Consider the following 23655-nt stretch of genomic DNA (forward strand, 5'->3'; position numbering starts at 1 on the left):
AAGTCACAAGTACCTCAGGTCATTAAAATGTGTGTAGTCTGACTTGATGAAAGGGGTTGAAACTTGACCTAATGATTCATCTCTCCGTTGCTGTCATTTCCTTCTTGTCTATTCTACTCAAGAAAAGTGCTATTATATTAGCTCAGTCCAGGAAAAAGCAGCGTTTTTTTTTAAAAAAAAAAAACATAACTCATTGTCCAAAATACAGATACACAGATCAATACATTCTAGCATTCTGCCACCTAGAAGCAGCCACCATTCATGTTTTACTGTATGTGGACGGATTTCTATAAATATGTACCTCTGTTCTTCTCTTTTCCTTAGCTCGGCCCTTCGAGCGATCCACTGTCAAAAGCAGATCTTTTAAAAAGATTAATCGAGCTCTGAGTGTTCTTCGAAGGACAAAGAGTGGAAGTGCAGTTGCCAACCAAGCTGACCAGGGTAGAGAAAATTCTGAGCACACCAGTTCCCCTGAAGGTAAATGAATCCTCTGCAGGTCTGGACAAGACAGGGCCTCCAGAATTAATTCAGGGGTAATGACACCTGAGCACCACCCACTTTCTCTGACTCCCCTCCTTATGGGTAGCAAATATTTTTGTCTCCCTCCATTAGCCTATTTCTCACATAAGTAACTAAAGGCAGAAATTATTCCTCTTAGATAAAGAGAAAAGTTTTGGAAACTTTCAGGTGCTGCTGTAATGCAAATAAAGAAGAATATGTGAAAAACACTTAGAACAGTATCAGGAACGTAATAAATGTTAAGATTTTTTGTCACTGTGTCTAATGTGTGAGTCTAAGTGTTTTTCATACATTAGGTCTTTGACCTCACAATGGCCTTTTGAAATAGCTATTATTATGATACCTATTTTACAGATGAGGGAACTAAGGCACACGGAGTTTGCTTACCTTGCCCGAATTAACTTGCCAAGCTCTTGAATGCAGGCAGTGTGGCTTTAGAGCTGATAGTAATAATCATTCAAAATTAATGAGATTAGATACCGAGCCCGTAGTCACCCAGTTAGGAAATGATAGGTCTAGGAATTTAACTTGGGGCCTCTAGTTCAGAGCCCACTCTCAAAATTTACTGGGTTCTGGAGCCCACCACTCCTGTATTCGTATAGTGCCAACCTTCTGTCTTTCTTATGCCTACAGAGCATTCATGTGCAACCAGGTGAAAAATCCCTTCTTGCTTACTTATCACCCTGTACCACACATACATCATGTACTAACTACTCTGAACTTAGTGTAGTCCTGTAAATATTGTCTCTTTCTCTTATTTCTGTGCCGTGTCCAACCTGCATTCTCACATCCTTCAGCTGGCCTCTTTAATTCCTTCTCCTAGGCTCAACATAGTTTTTACCTCCTCCTTGAAGTCTTCCTGATTTCTCAGTATGCAGCGGCAGGAATGAATAAGTTCCTCCAAGTTGAGAGGGTGATTTGAGTCCAAAGAACAAAGCAAGAAGTCCATTACTCACACTTAAATTTGAACAAGGTCCAGTTAGATACAGGAGTCCTCTACATCCCAGTCAGTAAAGAGGATTTATGGTAGAGGCAATATCCGTGCCACTTACCTTGACGGGATGTTCTAATAGATCATACCCGAAGATTCTAAGCGTCCTGGATTAGAGAAACATTTATATTGTCATATACTTAAAGAACTTTGTGCAAAAGTATAGTAGAAAAAATAATGAAATACACAAATGCATCTGGTATTGAAACAAATTGGTGTCATCTGAAACACCAAACACACAATAATCCTCTAAGTAATGAGAAAAAGCTGAATAAAAAGCACAGCATCTTACAGTGATGGATAGATCTGAGGTTTTTTTTGAGGTTGCCAGTCACTTTTTTTTAAAGATTTATTTTTTAATTTATTTATGCATATAGAATTGGGGTAAGGGCCAGAGGTGTGGGGGGATAAGAGGATTCATCAGAGACAGAGTGGAACCAGAACAGGTAGACCTACTGAAATACATTGCTGAGGGGAACAGTGGGTGAGACAGAAGTCTGCTATGCTATGTGGGTCACTGCTGGCCAGGAATCAAACTCATGCCACAGTGGCTGGGGATAACCTGATAGCACTGAAACTTTAACCCTTCACCACCAGAGATCTGAATTGTGGAATTTGAAAATGGTCATGTAAAGTGTATCAGCCATATCAGTCCTGCAGATTTGATCTTGTTGACTCTGTCTCCACTTACCATGTTCCAGTGAGGCTCAGGCAACTTGTGAGGGCCTCAAGGAGCCACTTCCACTAAGCAGGTGTAGCTCTTACTGCATTCAGTGAATGTCTTCCCTCTGCACGCTCCTGGTCAGGCCAAGGTGAAGAACAGCTCCCATTAGTGCAATGGCTTATAGGTCAATAGGGCAAGTCTGCTGTGGGGCTGCCCTGGCTGTGGACCCCCTGAGGGAGCTAAAAGGAGCCCTGGATTCTGACCTGATTTCCGAGGGCCACCTAAATCTGTCACCTCCAGAGGTCATGTCATTTCCACTCGGTTAAAATGTCCTCATCCATAAAATGTCTGAGTGTCTGTCATTTTTGAGCTGCACAACCAAAGCATCTCTTCTGCATTGAGGTAGGAGGGAACCTGGGGGTGAGAGGTTCTGTGGGAAAAGAAGAATCTCAGGTAAAAGGTAAAGCTTGAAAACACCAGCCTAGATTTTTCTTAGTAGTATGTTTCTGAATTTGGGATTTGAGGCAGACCAGAGAGAAACCTCTCTTCTAGAGCATGAATCATGCCATTTTACTTCCCGTTAGTAACAAGTGTCAGGTGTAAAAAGCTGTGACTCCTGAGTTTGAAATACAGAGCCTTCTAGGAACAAATCTTCAAATGACCTGAGAAGGCTAAAGAGCAGTTTTGTTCTGTTTTGTTCCTTGATAAGCAAATAATAAAAACTTGAGGTCATCCCTTATGACCCTTCATTCACTTGTGAATTCACTCATTTCTGTTCAGTTGATGGACATCAGCTGAAGTCTACAAAGACCTGTACACACAACTATGGTACAGACAGAAAGTATGTCCGTGAGGAACTTATGAGTCCAGTGGGGGCTGTAAAAATAGGCACAAATAATAATAGAAGGCTGAGTGCTTTAAGAAATAGTTTTATGGGAAATGAGATGTGTAGAGGGATCAGGGTAGAGTTCACTAGATGAGTACACTTCTTACAGGCCTTGAAGGAAATTTTGATTGAAGCCTAAAATTCCAGGCAGAGAAACTCTGCTGTCATCACAGCAGGAAAATGGAAAACATGGATGAGAAACAATGAATAGATCAGAATTTTGTAAGAGGAGGGGCTGGAACTACCTGTTGAGTTGGTGTCATTTAGAAGTGCTGACTTTGTCTATTGTAGTCTTCCCAAGGTTATATCACCTGATTCCAGATGGTGAAGTTACCTGCATTAAGATCAATCGCGTGGATCCCAATGAGAGCCTGTCTATTCGTCTTGTGGGGGGCAGCGAGACACCCCTGGTTCACATTATCATTCAACACATTTATCGTGGTGGACTGATTGCCAGAGACGGCCAGCTCCTGCCGGGAGACATCATACTCAAGGTGATGCGTGGGGACATGGGAAGGGGCATAGTAAAAATTGCTTCAGAATAGTTGGGTAGATAGATAGGTGGGTGAAATGTTAAATGTGGAGCAGAGAGTTTCCATAGTTATGTTAATGACTTGAGATTTCTGATTTAATTGCGATAGATCTTTGTCACTCTTCTTTCCCTTTCCTGTATGCTCTCTGTACATGAATATTTCTCTATCATTTTGTCATTTCCCATCCCTCCCTCTAGTTAATTTCCACCCTTTTCTTTTCCCTTTTCTGACCTCCTTTTATTTCACCCTTCTCCTTTCTTCTTTCTACTAACTTTCTTTCCTACTTCAGGTACCAAAGTAATACATAACTAGAGCATATATTTTCTAAAGTTGTTTCTAAACAGGTTCATGAAATATTTCGCATGTTATCTAATCATGCATGTTCACACACCCTCTCAATTTCCTGTAACTAATGGTGCTACATGGAAAACATATTAGCCCTCAGCAGATTGGGAACCAATCCGGAAACCCTTCTGAGGGGTCAGTGGGGAAGTAGCTGCCTGGGGCTCTTCTGTCCTCTGATGCCTGGGGGAATGATTTAAGGAGGAATTTCCAGAAGAGAAGATAAAGGAAGAGTTGCCTATGACATAGAAGTCAAACACATGCCAAAAGGAAAAAGAATTCCCTCCCTGGTCACATATTTTCTGTGTGATACCCAGATGACCATTTTCATCCCTTCTAAGTTGCTGAGTAGCCAACATTTGACATATCATATAGTATTTCTTGGTCAAAGACCTTCTCATAGTTTGGAGTAAGAGGAGAAAGAATTGAAAGCAGTTTGGGTAGAAACACAATTCCCACCAGCCACCCACATGGAATACCAAGAGGGCCCAGCAGCCTGAGGGCTTGCTGTTAGCAGTGTGCTCACCGACACACTGCATAGCTTCCTCCCAGTTCTAGTAGAAACTCTGCTGCCTGCAAGGCGGCCTCATAAAACATGTGATTCTTATGGCCTAGATGACTCTTACTGGCAAAAGAGCTGCCAGGACTCTTTAGTAGGCCGCTTGAACCTGCTCTTGGCCTGGATGTGATGAAAGAAACCAGGCCCAGGTCTAGTGGACTTCAAGCTCACCTGCTTGGACAAAGGAGCTGAATCTTGCCTGTGCATGGGGGAACCTCCACCCTTCCCTGGAGACACAGCAGACACCCATGATTGTAAGTTGCAGGGAGGCTTTTTAAAATCTCACTGCAAGGCTCTCTAGCAATTGGCTGCAAGTGCAAGAAATCTTAACCATAGAATCCAAGAAGGTTGTTTCCTTCTATGGGGCTCTGTCCTTAAGCACAGAGCTCAGTGCTGCTTCCAAAGCAGCCTCCACCATGGTGGGGGCAGGGGGAGGAAGTATTGCTCAGAGTAATTAAACCCACAAGTGTACACAGCATCAGTCCTACAGGTCATGAATGAGGCACAAATGAGAGGGCCCAGCCAGCGTCACATAACCTAGTGATCAGATCTTTCAATAAAAGTGCCTAGAAACTTCCATTCAACCTGTTGGAAAGTGAGATTTTCTTCTCATTTTGTTAAAATGGTACATAAGACTATCTCTCAAGACTTCACACACACGTACACATATGCAGTCTTATCACTCACATATTCATACACTTGTCAACATACAAACACGTTCATGCACTTGCACGCACAAACATACCACCCATCTCTCTCTCTCTCTCTCTCTCTCTCATACATACACACACTCTCTCTCCCGCCTAAGTAGAGAGGCCTAGAACTTCCAGTAGGGATGAGCCAGAATGAAAAGTTAATCTGGAGATGTTTGAAAAGAAACTGTCTGCTCAGTCTGATTGGAACTATTGTTGAAGGTCATCGTTCGAGCTCAATGGGAAATTTTCTTCTTTTGCCTTTTCCTATTTTTCTCCCTCCCTCACTTGAGAATAAGCTCTGCAAACAATAGAACCGAAACGGTGAAAAGACGGTGTCTACTCAGAGGTAGAAAGGGGGTGCAGGTGACCCCCCAAGAAAACAGGGTTAGAAGGAAGGTTGGGTGATGGGGACACCAGGTATTTGGATGCAGACCAAGGCGACAGCACAGTGGCCTATTAGGAGGGGGTGTGGCAGGTGGGCTGGTGGCCCAGTGGCTACAGGTTCTGAAGCCCCCACCCCCCAGGTCAACGGGATGGACATCAGCAACGTGCCTCACCAGTACGCCCTGCGGCTCCTGCGCCAGCCCTGCCAGGTCTTGCGGCTGACCGTGCTCCGTGAGCAGAAGTTCCGAAGCAGGAACAACGGACAGACGCTGGACTTCCATGGACCCCGGGATGGCAGTTTCCATGTGATTCTCAACAAAAGCAGCCCTGAGGAGCAGCTTGGAATAAAACTGGTGCGCAAGGTGGACGAACATGGCGTGTTCATCTACAACATGCTGAATGGGGGCGTGGCTGACCGACAAGGCCAGCTAGAGGAGAATGATCGCGTGTTAGCCATCAATGGACACGACCTCCGAAACGGCAGTCCAGAGAGCGCAGCTCACCTGATTCAGGTGGGTCACGGGTTTTTCCAGGATCCAAGTTAGAAACTTGGTGTGAGCGGTGATGCTCGTTGTCTTGACCTGTACAGCACAGTACCTCTCTTGTAAGACATCAGCATGGAAGGGCCAGGTAAGAGCATTACTCAATCAAATGATGTACCTGAAGCCACGAATGTTCCTTAGGTGTTGCCAGCATACAGTCTGATAGCAGGTAAGCATGTGTGCTTCAGCTCCAAGTTATGATCACTCAAGGTCAACAGGGTTGTGTTATCCTGTGCTTGGTGTGTCTGTCTCAGACCTAGAGATACAGGGATACAGTCTAGGCACATCCAGGACCACCAGTTGTACTGACTCCCTGGAGAAGCTCTGCAGTGCCCCCTTCAGGGACCCTGTGCACAGAGACCACCCGAGGGTTTGCCAAGGCTCAGCGATATCTCCTTGACACCTTGGAAAGCCCAGGGGGACTCAATCATGGACCAGATGGAAGCCCCCCCTAATTATTGATCATTCAAGCAAATAAAGAGCCCAACATCTGGACTTTGCTTCGAACTAATCACACTCTCAGCCAGTGAGATGATATTAAGCCCCAACATGCATCGTGTTAGCGCTGGCTGGATCAGTAGGAGTTTTTATGATATTCATAGTTGCCAGCTTTATTCTCAGAGGGATAGGCTTTATCCTGGCCTCTTGTATTTAAGCCATTCTTCACTTTATTTAGTTCAAATATTTGTTGGATGAACAAACTAAGTCAAATTATAAATATGTAAATTACACAGAGCATAACTTACAGATTAATTCCACCTCATAGGATCTGTTGTCAAATCACTCACAAAGCCCACACCAAATTACTTCTTACATGCCAGTTCCCCCCAAAATAGGATCTTTACATTTTGTCCTTTGAATTTGTCCACTTATTTTTTGTTGAGTATTTTCTATGTGCCAGGAGGAGTGTAGCACAGCAGTGAACAAGACCAGCACAGTCCTGGCTTCATGGAGCTTGCAAGATAGTTCCATCTCTTTTCTCAAGTACAGTCAGGCAAGCAGTAAGCAGATGGCTATAGCCTGTATGTGCCAGCGAGTGAGACAATGTTATCCAATAACATTGGAACAAAAAATGCTTTTCTATTTTTCTTCCTTTTTTGCATGAAGCATGATTTTCTTTTCTCCCTTTAAAAATTAGGCCTTTAAAAAATACCACATGATTTTCTCTCATAGCAGGAATATAATGGAACAGGCAAGAAAATAATGATAATGATGAACAGCTATATACCAGAGACATTTTGTGGGGTGGGGAATGGGATCAAAAATGGTGGGGGGAGGGAAATGCATTGGATTATGGTGAGGGCACATGGGTGATTTGGTGATGGGAAACCCAAGGGGGTTGCAACTGAGATGGAAAAATGCATAAAATGATGTAAAAATTAACTATTTAAAAAAAAACCTCAAAAAAAATTAGGCCTTTAGGCGATCATCAGTTGTGTATGTTAATTCATGTCGACTCCCTCTGCAGGTCCATCAGTACAACTCATATTCTAGAGCTAATCTGCCAACTGTACTTGGCAAGGGTAAAAGAAAAACTCCTTTACTCACCTCATTTGGGAAATTTTTGCTTACATATAGCATTATACATTTGTATATTAATAACAGAAGAGGAGCACACATTTCCCTGAGAAAGTTTGTTTACAAGAGAAAATCTTGCCCAATAGTGGAACTTGCTTAAAGATGCCTCTGCTCATTAAACAAACCTGATGTGCTTTGTAAGCAGCCAGTTTGGGCAAGGCTCGTTGGAAAAGAAATGGAAAAAGTAGAATGCTGGGAAAACTCAGTGAAGCAATCTCAAGAACAGATTTTATTTATGTGATACTTGTAACACACACCAGACAGGCGGATTAAACTAAATACTCTTCAAAGGTTGAGACTCAAATTTCCAACCAAGCCTTAGCTACAGTGGCCTGTTGTCTACTCTATGAATCATAGTTACCTTACAAAGAAATTCCCAGACAACATGTCCTCTTGGTTATATTTTTTCTCATAGTACCACACATTCTGCCCTTTCTACATTATTTCATTGAAAAGTTATTACAGAGAACCCACAACTGTTTTAGATTTGACCAACTTTACATATGTGGAGCTCTAACCTCAGCTTACAGCAAATCCGAGTACCCCAGAGTCACACAGATCGAGAGTCAGAAACTCCCAGGAGACAGGAGCTTCAAATAGGGGCAGCTGACTTACCGTAGCAACGTAGTGCAACGTTACCAATTAAGCTTTTTTGGGTTTTTTTAAGCACCATTATTCAAATAGTTGCATGAAAGAGACAGCTTTCTGAAATTGTCCATGTATACCTCAAATAATTGTGCAGATTTGAGACCTTTGGAGAGGGAAGATTCAACTTCCCAAACCTCTGAGAATCAAAATATATCTGTCCATAGATCACGATGAAATGATTTACTCTGAGACATAGCTATTGGAGGATTACTCATCAGCAATTCTGGATCAGAGAATTCATTTATTTAGGAATTCAAATACATACAGTTAAAGAGAATAATGATGGCTTTCACATTTGAGTGTTTCTTGTATACCATTTGTATCCTAGACAACTCCTAGACTTAATGCAGAAACTGAAAAAAATTCAAAACCATTTGTAGAGGTGAAGGTGAGAGGGTTTTCATTAATACTGATATATGATTTCCCACACATGAATTAATATTTAAAGACCTTCATTAAAGAGAAACTGACAATTAGCCTTTTCAGTCTGAAGAAGAATCTGATAGGCCTTCAGTCAGAGCCAGAGGCAAGGCATGGGTAGCTCGGTTTGTTGTAATGTGTGACTCCAGCTCATGAATTCTACACACCTGGATGAAAACACAACTCTTTGGTAATTTCAACAGTCAAGTTCCCTGGAGCCAGTAAGCATGGCCGGTGAAATAAGACTTGATAGATCTGTGTTTTGGTTTGGTTTGAATAGATTGGCACAGTTAATACAGAATCAAATTCCCATTCAAACAAATTTTCTTCGTGTGGTATTATAAATTTAATACACATAGACTACATATATTTTAAAACATTCTTCTGGAGCTGAATAGTCTTAAAGTCCAAATGATTTTTATGTAGGACTTCAAATTTCACACATTCATGATAAAGCATGAATTAGTTAGCTGCAGCTTTTCGGCTTATGTACAGCAACACAATACCAACACTAAGCAATCCGAAAACCTCTCTGCCCTTCCTGAGACCTATACAGCCACTCCGCAGGCGTGGTTTTGATTTGTTTGTTTTTACCAAGGGGAGTAGGTATGGGAGTAACGTACTTAGGCCAGGAGTTGGGTTCTCCTGCTTACCCGGTGATGAGCAGACTCAGGCACCCTACTAAATTCTCATTGTGACCTTGTCACTGACCTCTCTCTATGATAAATCAGACAATCATCACCTTTCATGTCTTTGACCTTAAAAGGTGCACCTCTGGGAAGGTGAGGATGAGTGTGATCTACAGTTTAGTGGGGAAACAGACTAAGTGCAGTGTCAGTTCTCCTTCTCCACCCAAGTCAAATCCAAGGCCCTCGTCACCTTTTCCTCAAAGCCTCCTTCATCTCCTTTTCCCACGGCCAGACTTGTAGCTCTTAGTTCCCCAGAGTGGCTGCTGCCTCTCCAGTAGATAATGGTCTCAGGTTCTATGGTAGGTATTGAAGTTTCCATAGAGAACTGATCACTGTACATCATATTTGCACTCACAGTCCTCATTATACAGGGAATATCGATTCACAGCACCCCATTAACTCACTCTGAAATTATATTTCTAGAGCCCTTGACTTTTTGCCTAATGAGAGCTTTCTTTTTAGCCATGTTTCTCCTGCTCACTGGAAGAAGGGTTAGGGCAAAGACTTTGTCCTCCCACCTCACTGTATAGTCTGCGGCCATGTCAACAGGAATGACTGACTTTGCTGTTCTCCTGGCTGGTGTCGGTCACCCTGTTCTAATGCCTTCTGAGGTCTGTGTGTCAACCCCTACCTCAGAACTGTTGGGATACGTTCCATAGAGGGGTCTTGAGAATTGCCTTTCAATGGGTAATGATGAAAATGGATGCCAGTCTTGAATTCTTAGGCAGAGAGCCAATCTCTAATGTACATATATGAAATGGCAAAATGGGAACTCCATCAGTGAGGTTTTGGGTGAACCTGGTCGGTCACAGCTATTCATTGCTGGTCATACCAGAATTTCTAAAGCCCTTGGCTAGAACTCTAGGCAAGTAAGAGAATCGCAAATTTAAGCTCAAACTAAGGGTAAACTTTCTAATTAGTGCTATCTGAAAATGGCTACAGGGAGCTTGCTTTCATTGAAGGCACTGAAGCATGAGCAGAAATTGCTTCGGGGGATTGAAGCATGGGCCACAGAGAAGCTGTTGGATTAGCTGATGCCTGACATCTCTTCCATGTCTACAACTTTCTAATTTGTCTTTTTAACATTTATTTTTGCATACAGAACTGGGGTACAGGCCAGAGATTAGGGGCAGTGAGAGGCTTCACCAGAGACAAAGTGGGGAACAGAACAAGCAGATCAAGGAAGTACACTGCTGAGGGGAGCAGCGGGTGGGTCAGGAGAGGTCTGCCGCGCCATGTGGTCACCTACGGGGCAGGCGGGAATCGAACTCATGCGGAAGCGGCTTTAGATTCTCAGTGCTGTGCTTTAACCCGCTACGCCACCAGGGAGGGCCCAACTTTCTAATTTTATGGACCAAGTGTTCCTCAACTTGCTAGTGCTTTGTGGGCACAAGATGGATGATCATTCTTGAGCAATTGCCAGAAGAGAAGCTAGAGTAGGGCAACCCCAGAGAACCATTCCCACAAGTGTAGACTGAAAATTAATTAGCATAAGATTGCCTCACCCTGGGTCATTGGGGGAAAGGCCAGTAGGAAATGCAGGCACTGCATGATTTTATTCTAAAGATAATGGTCATTGAACCCTCTGATGTTGGTGGGTGGTAGCCTAAGAATTGCATGTTATAAAATTCAACTGAAGTTCTCAGTCTGTAATAATCCAGTCACACACAGGTCTCCTGTGCCATGAAGGGTGTATGTGTAGGCTGTCTTTGTTCTGGGCAGCAGACTCATGCCAGCAGCAGTTTGTAGTCTCTGTTTGAACAGAATAATTCCCTCTGGCCCTGAGGGGAGATTGTGTGTGATGGCTCTTGGAGTCCATACAAAAGAATGCAATAAGCAAACTGACTGGACCCAGGTGACTTACAGTGTAGTCAACATTTAAGCATATGCTATCTGGTATGATACATTTTGTTTAATTCCAGTCCTCCTTTCCGAGTGACCAGGTGAAACCCTTGGCTAGATGAGCAGTTCACACCTTGAATTGCAGTTGCTCTATCTGCTCTTGGTCTGCCCTGGTTATCTCACCTCTCTGCTCTGTGAAGTTTACTGGTCCTTGTTGCGTCTTGACTCTATGGGAAGTTCTTACCAGCCGTAGTGAATTCTGTAGGGAAAAGAGGATTCCCAGGCTAAGCACTGTGGAAGAAAATGCTTGCCCTGGAAAGGAGAACTCCTGGACTCCTTTCAGCTAGGATATGAGATCTTAGTTTTAAATGGCTAACATGCAAATCGGCACCTGGGCCATGGTTCTCTCCTGTGACCTTTGCTTATTCCTGTCATACAAATATTTCTAGTGGTTTAGAGTCACTTATCAGAGAATAAGTCATTAAGCAAAGCGATGAAAATGGCCTTTGCATGAAAAAATCTACTTAGTTTTAGCCCTCTGGTTTAGTCTGCACATTAGAACTTTCCCATTAACTGGGCTAGAAGTAACTGATCCCACTCCTGGAGACTCTTCCCTGTGCCACTCATATCTTTTAAGGTTCCTGGTTGTTCCTGAATCAGGACAAGCTTCCTAAGGGCAGGGGCCACATACCAGGCTGTTGTGTAATGCCTGGCCCCAGGAGGTCAGCTCTAGCACAGAATGTCTGTAGAGAAAGAAGCCTGCAGCCACCTTAGAGCTACTGGAGGTTCTCAGAGCCCCACCCCCTGAACCCATAGAAAGGAGGGCGGGATTTTAATGTTGGATTCTTGGAAGACAAAGGACAGCATAGCAGAGCCATCACGCTCTGCAGATTGTGACCGCTGTGTCCAGAATATGCCTGGATCAAAATGTAGTGTTTAATGGATAAGGAGAGGTGAGCTCACGTGAAAGGGGTCTGACAGGTACCACTGGTGAACAGGACTCCTGCCCGCAAAGCTTCTTCCCTAGAGCAGTGAGAAGAGATGGCCCTAAGTCTGCCCTGGAGCCACCTCTTATCTTGACTTCTGTTATGGAAATGCCAAGTCAGCCACTCCTGGTGCAGATGTAGGAAATAAGGTTCTGCTTTTCTCTCCTTCAGTCTTTCTGTCTCCCTCCCCCCCCACACTCAATCTACATTCACCCCCGACTCACACCAGTGGAAAGACAGACGCTTGTGTTCAGAGCTGTTTCTTGACACTAAATCCAGCTGCTCCTGTGAGTTGAAGCCAGGACAAACACATTAGGTCGTTTTCCACCTCACGTCTTCAAATGCTCAGAAAGAAAAAGCATTAAATACTCTCCCTGTGAGCCTTTTACTAGGTGACTGGTAAGCATCACAGATCCAGACCAGCAGAAAATTTATTTCCAAGTAAATTGATACCAGAGTTATTTATTGGAGGAGTATTCCTGCCAACAACTTAATACTAAAAGTTGGCATTTGAAAATCCAGTAAGAAAATCATGCTTGAAAATGTGAATTAAATAGCTCTTGCAGGCTATTCCTTGGCATTTTGGACTTGTCTGGCCAGTTAATTCAATAGGTCTCAAGTTTCCTCTGTTCTTACGAGGCACTTTGGCCATGCGACCGCCTCTGGTCCCCAATGAATGTGATACAGTTCATGCACCTGGAGACAACACCCCCAGCGGCTCCCTCACAAATTGGGGCACAGCAGTGGAAGTGTTGATCTGAATGTGTGCTGTTTTTTAGTATTTTTTCTTCTGAAAGTTTCCAGAGATAACCTCATGAGGGTGAGGCTGGCAATACAGAGAGAGAGAGTTGGAAAATGCCCTTGCAAGGATACAGTTTAATGGGCTCACAACGGCCAAGTCCATCTCTGCTGTGGAGGTGACTAGTCAAGTGCCCAGGATGAAGACATTGACCCTGTTACAGCCACTCTGTGCACCTTCTTCATGCCCAAGCCCAGTTTCTCCTGAGGTCCTTTCTAATCAAATCAGTCAACTGTTACGAAAGTGATACGTGAAGTCACCGGTGACTTCAGACTGAACTGTCAGGGAGAGTCATGTCCATTTCACTGGTCCAAGGTGCATCTAGCCTGTCTGTTCTGCAGATCTGGAACCTGTACAGAACTGCCCCAGAGTTCTGGTGTGGAGTGGACTTTTTCAGTAAGCAGTATATTTGCTACTAGGAAAGCTCTCTTCAAGTATCAATGTACATAGCAAAGAGGACTAGTGGTCACATAAAAAATAAGGCTTGTGAGAAACTAGCAAGGCATCCCTAGATTTGGGGTGCTCCTCCTTTCTAGCCCAAATGTTTGAGCTGGCTGAGACAGGATTTCCCTTCTTGTGGTGGTGGTGCTGTTGCCACTAATTGCATTTCCTGTTCTTACTGTTAACCTTTGATCTTAGACCTTCAGCCTGGGTTCTGGACTGTGCTCTCATGCACCACCCACCTTACTCTATCTGAACAGTCTTTCAGGAGCAGTTTGTGTGATGAAGCCATCAGCCATTCATTAAATACAAATTTGCCCTTTCAAAGACCCTTGCATGAGTCAGGTTTTCCTTAGTTTTTCTTTTGTAGCAATGTTCACAACCTGATCTAAGGATAAAGGAAATAAGTCCTGTTTTTGGCAAATTACAGAATGGGCACTGCCAGACAAAAATAAAAGAAACCTTTTATTTCCATTAAAAAAAAGAAAAGTAAAACCAAACTAAGTTCTGGTGCTGGATGCTTTAGATGGAATTTCTGAGAATAGCTAAAATAGCTAAATACCTGTTTTCGTCATCCAGGCCAGTGAAAGGCGTGTTCCCCTCGTCGTGTCCCGCCAGGTGCGTCTACAGAGTCCCTGCATCTTTCAGGAAGCCGGCTGGAGCGGCAGCAGCAGCCCGTCCCCGGGGCAAGAAGACAGGAGCAACATTGTGAAGGTGAGACCCAGCCGGGGCCTGTCCACAGCTCCTGCGGAGAGCTTAGTCTGGGAGCCTGTTTACTGTAGCATTTCTAAGTGTGATCTCTGGACTTCATCACTTAAAATACTATTTGACTTGTCTTGCAATGCTAACAGGGTCCACGGTTAGGACCTGGGAAGACATCAGGTGCACCTCATCCCAGTAGGAGAGAGGAAGGGACAGGGAGTCCCGAAGCCTGACCTTCCAGAGCATAGATGTGGACCTCATGGCTAGTCTAAGTCAAACAGATGTCTTGTTTTTCCAACAGTCATTTTGTTTAAAGACTGTTTTCCATCCACTTTGAAATGAAATAAGAGGTCTGCTTGGTTTCTGGTCTTTGAAGATCCCAGTCTGCCTGAAAATTAAAATAATGTTCCCCTCCTATTTTTAGAATGTTTTTGCAGAAGGGCCCAGGAAGATACTGTAAAAACCCTTGAAGGCCTTGTGACATTAGGGAGTGTTGGAGATTGTGGCACACTAGGGAGGACATGTCTCCTTTTTTTTTTTTTTTTAAGATTTATTTATTCATACAGAACTGGGGTACAGGCCAGAGATGCGGAGGGTGAGAGGATTCACCAGAGACAGAGTGGGGTGCAGAAGAGGCAGATTGACAAAGTACACTGCTGAGGGGAGCAGCGGGCGGGTCAGGAGAGGTCTGCCTCGCCATGTGGTCACCTCCGGGGCAGGCGGGGATCGAACTCATGCGGAAGTGGCTTAAGCTTCTTTGTACTGTGCTTTAACCCGCTGTGCCACCTGGGAGGGCCGGACATGTCTCCTTTTAAGATATTCAGTTTCAGGAAAATGTGTTAACACTGCATGAAGCAGAATACCACCTGCAGGTGGAATCCATCTTTCAGGTTGGCATTTTGCAAACTCTCCGTAAGGTGACTCAGCTCCATTTGTACTTCTGTTTATGATCAGTGCTTTAATTCCTTCAGTTGGGTGGGTATCTGAGCAACACAAGCCTCGTTTTAGAACAAATTCCAGGTCCTAGAGTCTTAACTTAGCATTGTATTGTGATGGCAGTTAGTTTCAAGCCACCATTTCCCCAGGGATCTGTTTTCATTACATCACTTGTCTTTGGAAAAAACAATCTCATTGATAGCCCATTCTTCTTGCAACAGAGATTAGGGAATGCTTACCATGCTCTGGGCTCTACTTCCATTCAGGATAACACAAGTAGTTTTTGACCAGAGCAGGTAGAAGCAATAGTCAGACTCTTGATTCTGGAAGATCTCTGCTTTTTGCACCATTAATTTCACAGCCTACATGGTGACATCCATCTCCTTTGTCCAGTCAGCCAGGCCTCGTAGACCTGTAAATCCAAGTTTATTTACAGTAAGCAATCTAGGCAAATCAGGTACATCCTGCTAGAACATTTTATGGTTAAGGAAATTGTAATTTTCTTTTTAATTTATAGTTCTGTTGACCTTCCAAAATAACCCTCCTACAAAAAAAGGGGCTAGGTAAATCTCAGGGCTCTTTGATTTCTTTTTGTAATGATCTCCCAAAAGTTTTATTTGATTTAGGAATAACATGAGTGGTAGGGGCTTCAATGATCCAAAGAAATACCAAAGAAGGCCAATCAGGAAATGTGGGACAGAAAATCTTTTAGTCAATTGAAAGCTATGGAGGAATCAAATTTAGGAGCACATTACCTTAGTGGGAGGAAAAGGGAATGGACCAGTGAGAAGTCATGGAGGGACGTCACTGTGCATTGTGATACTGGATTGCATGGGACATGGGTAGGTCAGGATGTTTCATCTTCGTACTAGTTTTAAACATCTAGAATGTTTTATTTACTTGTTTATTTATGCATACTGTACTGGGGTACAGGCCAAAGGTGCAGGGGCAGTGAGAGGATTTACCAGAGACAGAGCGGGGAGCAGAACAGGCAGATCGATAAAGTACACTGCTGAGGGGAGCAGCGGGCGGGTCAGGAGAGGTCTGCTGCATCATGTGGGTCACCTCCAGGGCCAGGGATTGAACTCCACTGAAGTGGCCATGGCCAGCTTCACAGTGCTGTGCTCCAACTCGCTGTAACACCAGGGAGGGCCCTAGAATGTTTTATTTTTAAAAACCCAAATGTTGTATGCTGTATACATTTTTACAGCCAACTGTCATGGTACACAGGTGCCCTGACTTTGCACTCTGGTGGGGCAGGCACATGGCTCTGGGAGACACAGGACACCTGTTTTTTTCTGTTTGTTTGTTTTGTTTTGTTCTTTTAAAGATTTATTTATACATACAGAACTGGGGTACAAGCCAGAGATGCGGAGGGTGAGAGGATTCACCAGGGACAGAGTGGGGTGCAGAACAGGCAGATCGACGAAGTACAGTGCTGAGGGGAGCAGCGGGCGGGTCAGGAGAGGTCTGCCGCGCCATGTGGATCACCTGGGACAGGGATCGAACTCATGCTGAAGTGGCTTTAGCTTCTCAGTGCTGTGCTTCAACCCATTGCGCCACCAGGGAGGGCAGTCACTGATCAGTTTTTAAATGTTGAAATGTTTTGCCTGGCTTGACTCATTTAAGCAGATAGCAACATTTCTAACCTTTTCCTAAAAGTGTCTTGCCAGTCAGTGCATTACCCAGACAAATTTTTTTGTTGCAATAAAACTGGGAAAGCCAGCGTCACTCCTGAACTATTTCATGACATAAAGTGGCTGCTTTCAAATGAATACATTCATCTCAAATGAATGCATTGGTAATACATTTTTTTTTAAGTAAAATGTTCCCAGATTAAAGTCCTATCTTCCTGTCAATTGCATTTCTTTTAGCCATGACAATTGCTGTTCATTGGGCATTCTTACTCATTTCACAGGGAAAGTCAGCAGCTCAAATGATAATGAAAATCTCCAAAATCATTACTAGAAAGCCAATTCAATGATTAGACTTTCCTTCCTATCTGGAAAAATATTGTAAATGATGATAAAACTCAATACTGGAAGAGTTGTAGGAAACTGACACTTTCACAATATGTCGGTGAGATTATACAAGAGAGAGAACAGTTTCAATATCAATTTAAACATGTAAAATGCTCAGACTCTTTGATTTAGCAATTGTACTTTCAGGACATGAGCCTAAAGAAATATTTACACAAGTGCACAAGATATGTGTGTCTAAGGATGTTCACAGTGACAATGTTTAATTTTGCAAGCAACTGTAAACAACCCAGATGGTCATCCATGGAGGAAAGGACACAGCTCCATCCTGAAGCACTAGGCAGCATAGAACTAGGGCAGTAAGTAGGAAGGTGGATGGGTAGATGATAGACATACATTATATATAATACCTGTGTGTGTAGATATAAAAGGTGTATGTATTTTAATATGAACAGATGACCTTGCTTTCCATGGCATTCTATACTGTGTTATTTTTAAATGAGATGTCACCATCTTGGGAAATTAGTCCAATACCCTACAGTATCCCAAGGCCCCATGTGGAAATGATGGTGTTAAGTCCTTTGTGAGAATCAAAAGTAAATGCTTCAGAAATGGCAGCAGGAAGGATTTGAAGTGACCCGGATCTGGTGGCCGGAGTTGGAGACATTGTGTAGCTGCTTTGCCAGCTGGGCTCTTTCACAGGTGTCTGTGATCGTGTCCTGAGTCTAATTGCTTTTCAGAAGGGAAAAGTCATGTGCTGAGAATGACCCTTGAGAGTCCCTCTGGACTTACTCCTTGGCCTCAGAATGTTAGAACTTCTGTATTCATGTGGTTCTATATTTGTCTGATTTTGAAGCTTTAAGAAAAGTTCTGTTTCTCTTTTATAACCCTCATGTCATAACCAGACTCTTCAAGGCTCTTCCAGTTTCTGGGGTTTATATCTGAACATAACCCAGATCTTACGAATAGTCATTATAGAATCTGTTAATCTACTAATTATTTATAATTTATGATTTACTCTTCTGTCATTAGCAGAAAACAATTTGTGGCAATTTTCAATTATTCACTCCTTCATTTTATTTGACAAACGTGTATTTCCATATTCAGTGAGCTAAGTGCTAAGTTCAGTGTTGGGGGCCACAGTAACAGGCCATGACTATATACAAGATCATTAAATTAGACAGGGGTAATTTATTTATTAATCATAAACTCGTTTTTAAAATTTTTTTATTTTTTTTTCCTTACATCATTGTAGTCCCCATAATTACCCTGCCACCGTATCACCAGTGAGCCATCACCCTGTTTGACATGGGTAATTTGAAACAAAAGGAAAACATGAGATAACACATGCCCAAAAAGCCAAAGCTTATCTTCATAATGCAACATTAAAAGTTTACTCTGTATGCAGGCAATGGTTCTTTATGATGTCAGCCATCAAATTTGCATCAGTTCTGTTGTTATTTAAATAGATGATCTGTTTATTTAAACAGGTGATATATATCCAGAAATCAAACTCTGGCATTGATATATTTAGAAGTGTCTGCTCTGCTCAGTTCCTACCATCTACCCCCATGAAACCACTTTATATTCTTTATGCAAAGTGCAAATACCAATTCTCATCTCCCTTTTTTAAACTAAAGGTTGTGTCTGTGTGTGTGTGTGTTGGTATGTGTGTGCCTTTTGCCTGTTTATTTTTATGGTTTATGGTTTGCCATCTACATCTTTAGTCCAGAGTTAATTTTTGTGTATGGTATAGCTGCATGTCACATAGAATTGCTGAGAAAAGCTGCCAACTGGAGAGAACCTAGGTATTGGCATTTTCAGGGTATAATTCTAGATGAAATCCATTTTTCTCGGGGGATTTCTAAAATTAACTTTCTGCATAAATTAACATAGATCCATTTAAAATATAGTTATTTTTTCCTTCACTTAGAAAATTCTTGATATTCATGAATGGCAAGTGTTAACACTGACTCGTTACTATCAGGAATAAGTGAATCACTTGAAAACTACTGGGTATAGTTTACTTTGTTATGTTTAGGATTTCTCCAGGGATCTCCATCCTCTCCTTCCATTTTTACTGGTCCTGTTTGCAATGTTATCTTCCTCTGAGTCACCCTATATAGCATTTAGGAGAACAGAACTTTCAGTGGTTGGGGGTGGAAGGGCAAGGAAAACAAGACAAGAAAGCTCTCTGCTTGTCTCGCTCAGAGACCAAAGGCCATCCTTGCACATTGATGTGACTTGGGTAGGTTTTGTAAGTAGGAAATGCAGATCCGCCTGTGAATAAATGTGCCACGTTTGTTTTTCTGTCTGTGCCTTCAGCCCCCTCACCCCACCATCACTTTTCACGAGAAGATGGTAAGTGTCCGAAAAGACCCCAGTGAATCTCTCGGCATGACAATTGCCGGGGGAGCATCACATAGCGAGTGGGATCTGCCTATCTACGTCATCAGTGTTGAGCCTGGAGGAGTCATAAGCAGAGATGGAAGAATCAAAACAGGTAAAAAGTAGAGAGACTGAAGGGCCTGGAACAGTGAAGGGAGTTGGCCACCTGCCCGGTTAGGCTTCTGTTTCCCAAACTGACAAGAGGTGTGAATCGGCCTGTCACCTGCTACCTGCTAACCATTGTTGGTTAAAGAGATGTTAGGGAGAGAGTCTGAAATTATGCAGTGTATGGGAATGGACCTGCCCATAGAGGGTGTTTCATCAGTGGCAGCTATTACTTTTGCAGTGTCTAGAAATGTTAACTTTCTATGTCTTGAAGAACACAAGTCCAGCTCATTTTTTCTTCCCGTTGTAGACTCCTCTCCCAGGCACACTCATGAGTAACTTTTTTTCATTCAGTCTATAGCCAGGTGCCTGCCGCATCCCAGGCTCTGTGCGTAGCTGTGAGCTTTTGTCAGGTGGTCTCCCTTTGTGCTAAACCCAGGAAACACCAAAGGAAGGCAGTAGTAGCTATGTGATCAAAGAGTATTAAGACTGAGTTGTCTTCCTTGCTTCCTGCCTTTCTTCACTTCCTTTTTTTTTAAGGCCAAATACCAACAGGTATGCTTTAGAAATCTACAGACATGACTTACCTGATTCACAGTTCCCATGAGGCCCCACATCAAAGCAGGCAGCTGATGCAATGCCCCCACCCTGCCGCCTGCCTGCCCCGTCAGCCCCTGCCACCATCAGTTCTTGCCCCTTTGACCTTGAAGCAGAAGTTCCCGTGCTTGCTCACTAACGATGACCTCTGCTTCTCTGGCCGTTAGGTGATATTTTGTTAAATGTGAATGGGGTTGAACTAACAGCGGTCAACCGGAGTGAGGCAGTTGCCTTATTGAAAAGTACATGCTCCTCTGTGGTACTTAAAGCTTTAGAAGTCAAAGAACATGCACCCCAGGAAGACTGCAGCAGCCCGGCAGCCCTGGACTCCAGCCACAACATGGCCCCCCCTGGAGACTGGTCCCCTTCCTGGGTCATGTGGCTGGAATTACCCCGGTGAGTCCCAGTATTGTTACATCCTTGGGGTGGGGGGAAGAAACAGTTCTATTGCTTAGACCACTCTTGTGCTCTCAGGCTGACTCATGAACTAGCATGTTAAGGAGACCGGGCTTTCCCGTGGAACTATTTGAAACAATTCTGGCTTCTCTTTTGTAGCTCAGAATGCATGCAGAAACCCAGGGCCTGGCGAGAGCCTGGATAGGGAAACGCCCGCATTCCTGCTGAGAGGCTGGCAGGGCTGCTGTGCCTGGTCCTGTCCATTGCTGCTGCAGCAGGGAGCTCAGCTGACAGGGGGAAAGTGCTGAAATCCAGCCTGTGCATAACCCTGGTGCAGGGAGAGGTTCACCTTTCCCAAGTTTGCTCACAGAAGCCCTAGGAATTTGCACAGAGGAGGACTTGCCTCTGTGGTCTCACCTCTTCAGTGTCAGGGTTGCCCTGACTAACCATAAGGCAGTGCACAACACTTTGCCGTCATCCCAGTGGTTGAGCATGTGTTGAAGGGAGGACATGTGTAATTTCCTGTCCTTGGTTCCTGAAAAACTTTTGTATTTAAAAACTCCAAGAGTTAGGATCTCCCTGGTGGCCTAGGAGTTAAGTCTCAGTGCTCTTGTCTGAGTCTGATCCCCCACCGGGAAGCTGACCCACATGGCAACAGCAGACTGCTGCTCCCCTTCACAGTGTATTCCAGTAAATCTTCCAGTTCTGCTCCCCACTGTGTCTTTGAATTTTCTCACCCCCCAGCCCTCTGGCCTACACAAAAAACCAACTTCAAGAAGCAGCTGGATTGACATTTTACTGAGATGAACTAGAGCCTTTTAGGCAATTGATGCTCTATTAGGTAGCTCTATTAGGTAGCAATATGGGAAAATTATGTGTTCAAAAGACAGATAAATTAGGAGTTGCTCACATGCATCAGAGCATAAACTCTTAGCCTTCAGAGTTGCCTTACTAATTCCAAATGCCCGATTTAAATGTTAAGTACTAGAGTCGCTGGAGATGGCACGCTGGCATTGGAGGGAAGGAAGGCAAGATGTTTGGTTTCAGTACTTTTTTTTGGAAGGTAGAAATGCGTCAGTCTCGTTTACTTTTTTTTAACTTTAAATGAGGTTCCAAAAAATCCCTGCCTCAAATACCAAATGACCTAATTATTTAAAAAAAATTAATACCTTTTTAAACCAGTTGAAAATTAAGCATAGAAGTTTTAAAATCTTTAAACATTTTAGAACTGAGCCAGGGCAGTAGAGCATAGTGTTCCTTGAACAAAAATTTTTGTTTTGTTGTTTTTAAATTAACTGGCATCTGTTCAAGTAGCTTTTAAAATGTCTTGTGCTTGAAAGCTACTCTGTCATATAGTCCACGTTCCTTGCCATCCACTTGCGTAGGGCAGGAAGACTGTGAGGCCCTCTCAGGCCCAATGCAGCCAGGCGCCTGGCCCCTCCCTCCACCCTTTGTCACTTGGTCGGGCTTAGAGGCTGCAAGCTTGTAGCAGATATAGTCTGGTTTTTGCTTGCTTCCTTTAAAAGAAGATGAGAAAGGAAGTGTGAGATGATGCTCTGGGTTTTAGTCACTCTGGTCATTCTTTGTTCTCTCCATTCTTCCTTTTCCACAGTAATGGAAGTACAGTTGAAATGTAGGGGCCACCAGGATGCAGGCCTGCCTCTCAGCCCACCCACTCAGAGGTTATCACTGTGACTAATTCCGTGTGTATCTTTCCAAGGAGTGCCTACGTCAGGGGTTAGCAGACTTGTTCAGGAAAGATCGGAGCTTAGGATCGCAGTCTGGCAGCTATTCCTTTCTGCTGATGACGCAAGAAAGCAGTCACACATAATTTATGTGAATGAGCCCGATTGTGTTCCCATAAAATTTTATTACAAAAACAAGTGATGTGCTGCAATTTGCTGCCCCTTTGTGTGTGTTGTGTACACACACACAAAAAATGGTAAGGTACACTTTAAGACTATATACCTTGGGTATCATTCATGTGAGTACATGTCAAGTTCCCTCACTCTTTGTATACCTTCTGTTACAGTGCCGCACTGATTCCTGACCAGTGATAATCACTGCAGAATTGTAATGTCAACTGCTGCTAGGAAGTGGTTTAAGGTCTTATGGTTTATCTGTGCCAGGCAGGTTGTCAGCTTGTGTTCAGCTGCAGGCTGTATTTAATAGCACTGAATGGCGGGGTGAAATGTGAGGCCCATTTGGTTCCTTTTTCTCTGTATGTGGCTTGAGCTTTCACCCAATGTTCAGATTAACTAAGTCTTTTAGTTTTCAAGCACTTCAGATATGTATTAATTGGGTATTTTATTTTCTTAATTTTGACCTGCCCTTCACATTCCTGTTTTTAAGTAGTATACTTGCAGCTGTGCAGCTTTCATTTCTGTGGGGTTTTCTGTGCTATCAACTCATGCTCTTGTATCAGATTTCCCTTGGAACCTGGTATCCCTGCACTGTCTGTAGAACAATTATTAGTATTTTAAATTCAGTTAACAGATTGCTTATAAATTTCATTTTCTAAAGCATTTGTGGCCTTTTTCTGCTAAGTGGTTTGTTACTATTTTTATAGTTAACTTTCCCCCATTTCTTTTGTAATGTCTGCTGGTTCTTTAAAAATCTTTTGAATTAGATAAATTTTTCCTGGAGCAGTTATTTGCTGGAGAGTCATAATATAGGGTTCAAAGTAATAGGGCGATAGTCCAGGTGGTAGAAACCTCTTTATGACTGTGTTTTTTTTTGCCTCCCACATCAGTTAAGATCAGCCTTGCAGCACCACTCCCTCCCACAGTGACAGGCTAACTCCTGGTAACCTCCTGTACAGACAGTTATCTGTGTGGGCCCTTGTTGCCTCACTCATGCATTTCTTCTCTGCCAAAGTAGGCCTCGTTTGGAAAGCTCTGCTAACAGCCAGTTGTATTTCTGATGTCTCCACATGGAATGGAGATTTTCACAGGCCGTAGGGTTCTGCTGGCTTGGTCTGTGGGTTCAGTTGTGGCATCCTTTCTTTCATTTTCCCTCTCTGACTTCAACTGCA

General features: G+C 43.4%; 1 protein-coding gene across 1 annotated transcript in view; it reads left to right on the plus strand.

Moving 5' to 3' along the window:
* The window catches only part of LNX1 (ligand of numb-protein X 1, E3 ubiquitin protein ligase), a 72410-nt gene that overhangs the window by 44454 nt on the left and 4301 nt on the right, over window positions 1–23655 (plus strand). Inside the window, exons 5-10 of the mRNA XM_004681475.2 lie at window positions 325–477; window positions 3352–3554; window positions 5714–6085; window positions 14098–14232; window positions 19461–19638; window positions 20393–20621. Of these exons, the coding sequence (XP_004681532.1) occupies window positions 325–477; window positions 3352–3554; window positions 5714–6085; window positions 14098–14232; window positions 19461–19638; window positions 20393–20621 (1270 nt within the window). The remainder of the gene's footprint in view (window positions 1–324; window positions 478–3351; window positions 3555–5713; window positions 6086–14097; window positions 14233–19460; window positions 19639–20392; window positions 20622–23655) is intronic.

This window comes from Condylura cristata, unplaced genomic scaffold (genome assembly GCF_000260355.1).
Source record: "Condylura cristata isolate star-nosed mole 26May11 unplaced genomic scaffold, ConCri1.0 scaffold00012, whole genome shotgun sequence".
NCBI classification, from domain to species: domain Eukaryota; kingdom Metazoa; phylum Chordata; class Mammalia; order Eulipotyphla; family Talpidae; genus Condylura; species Condylura cristata.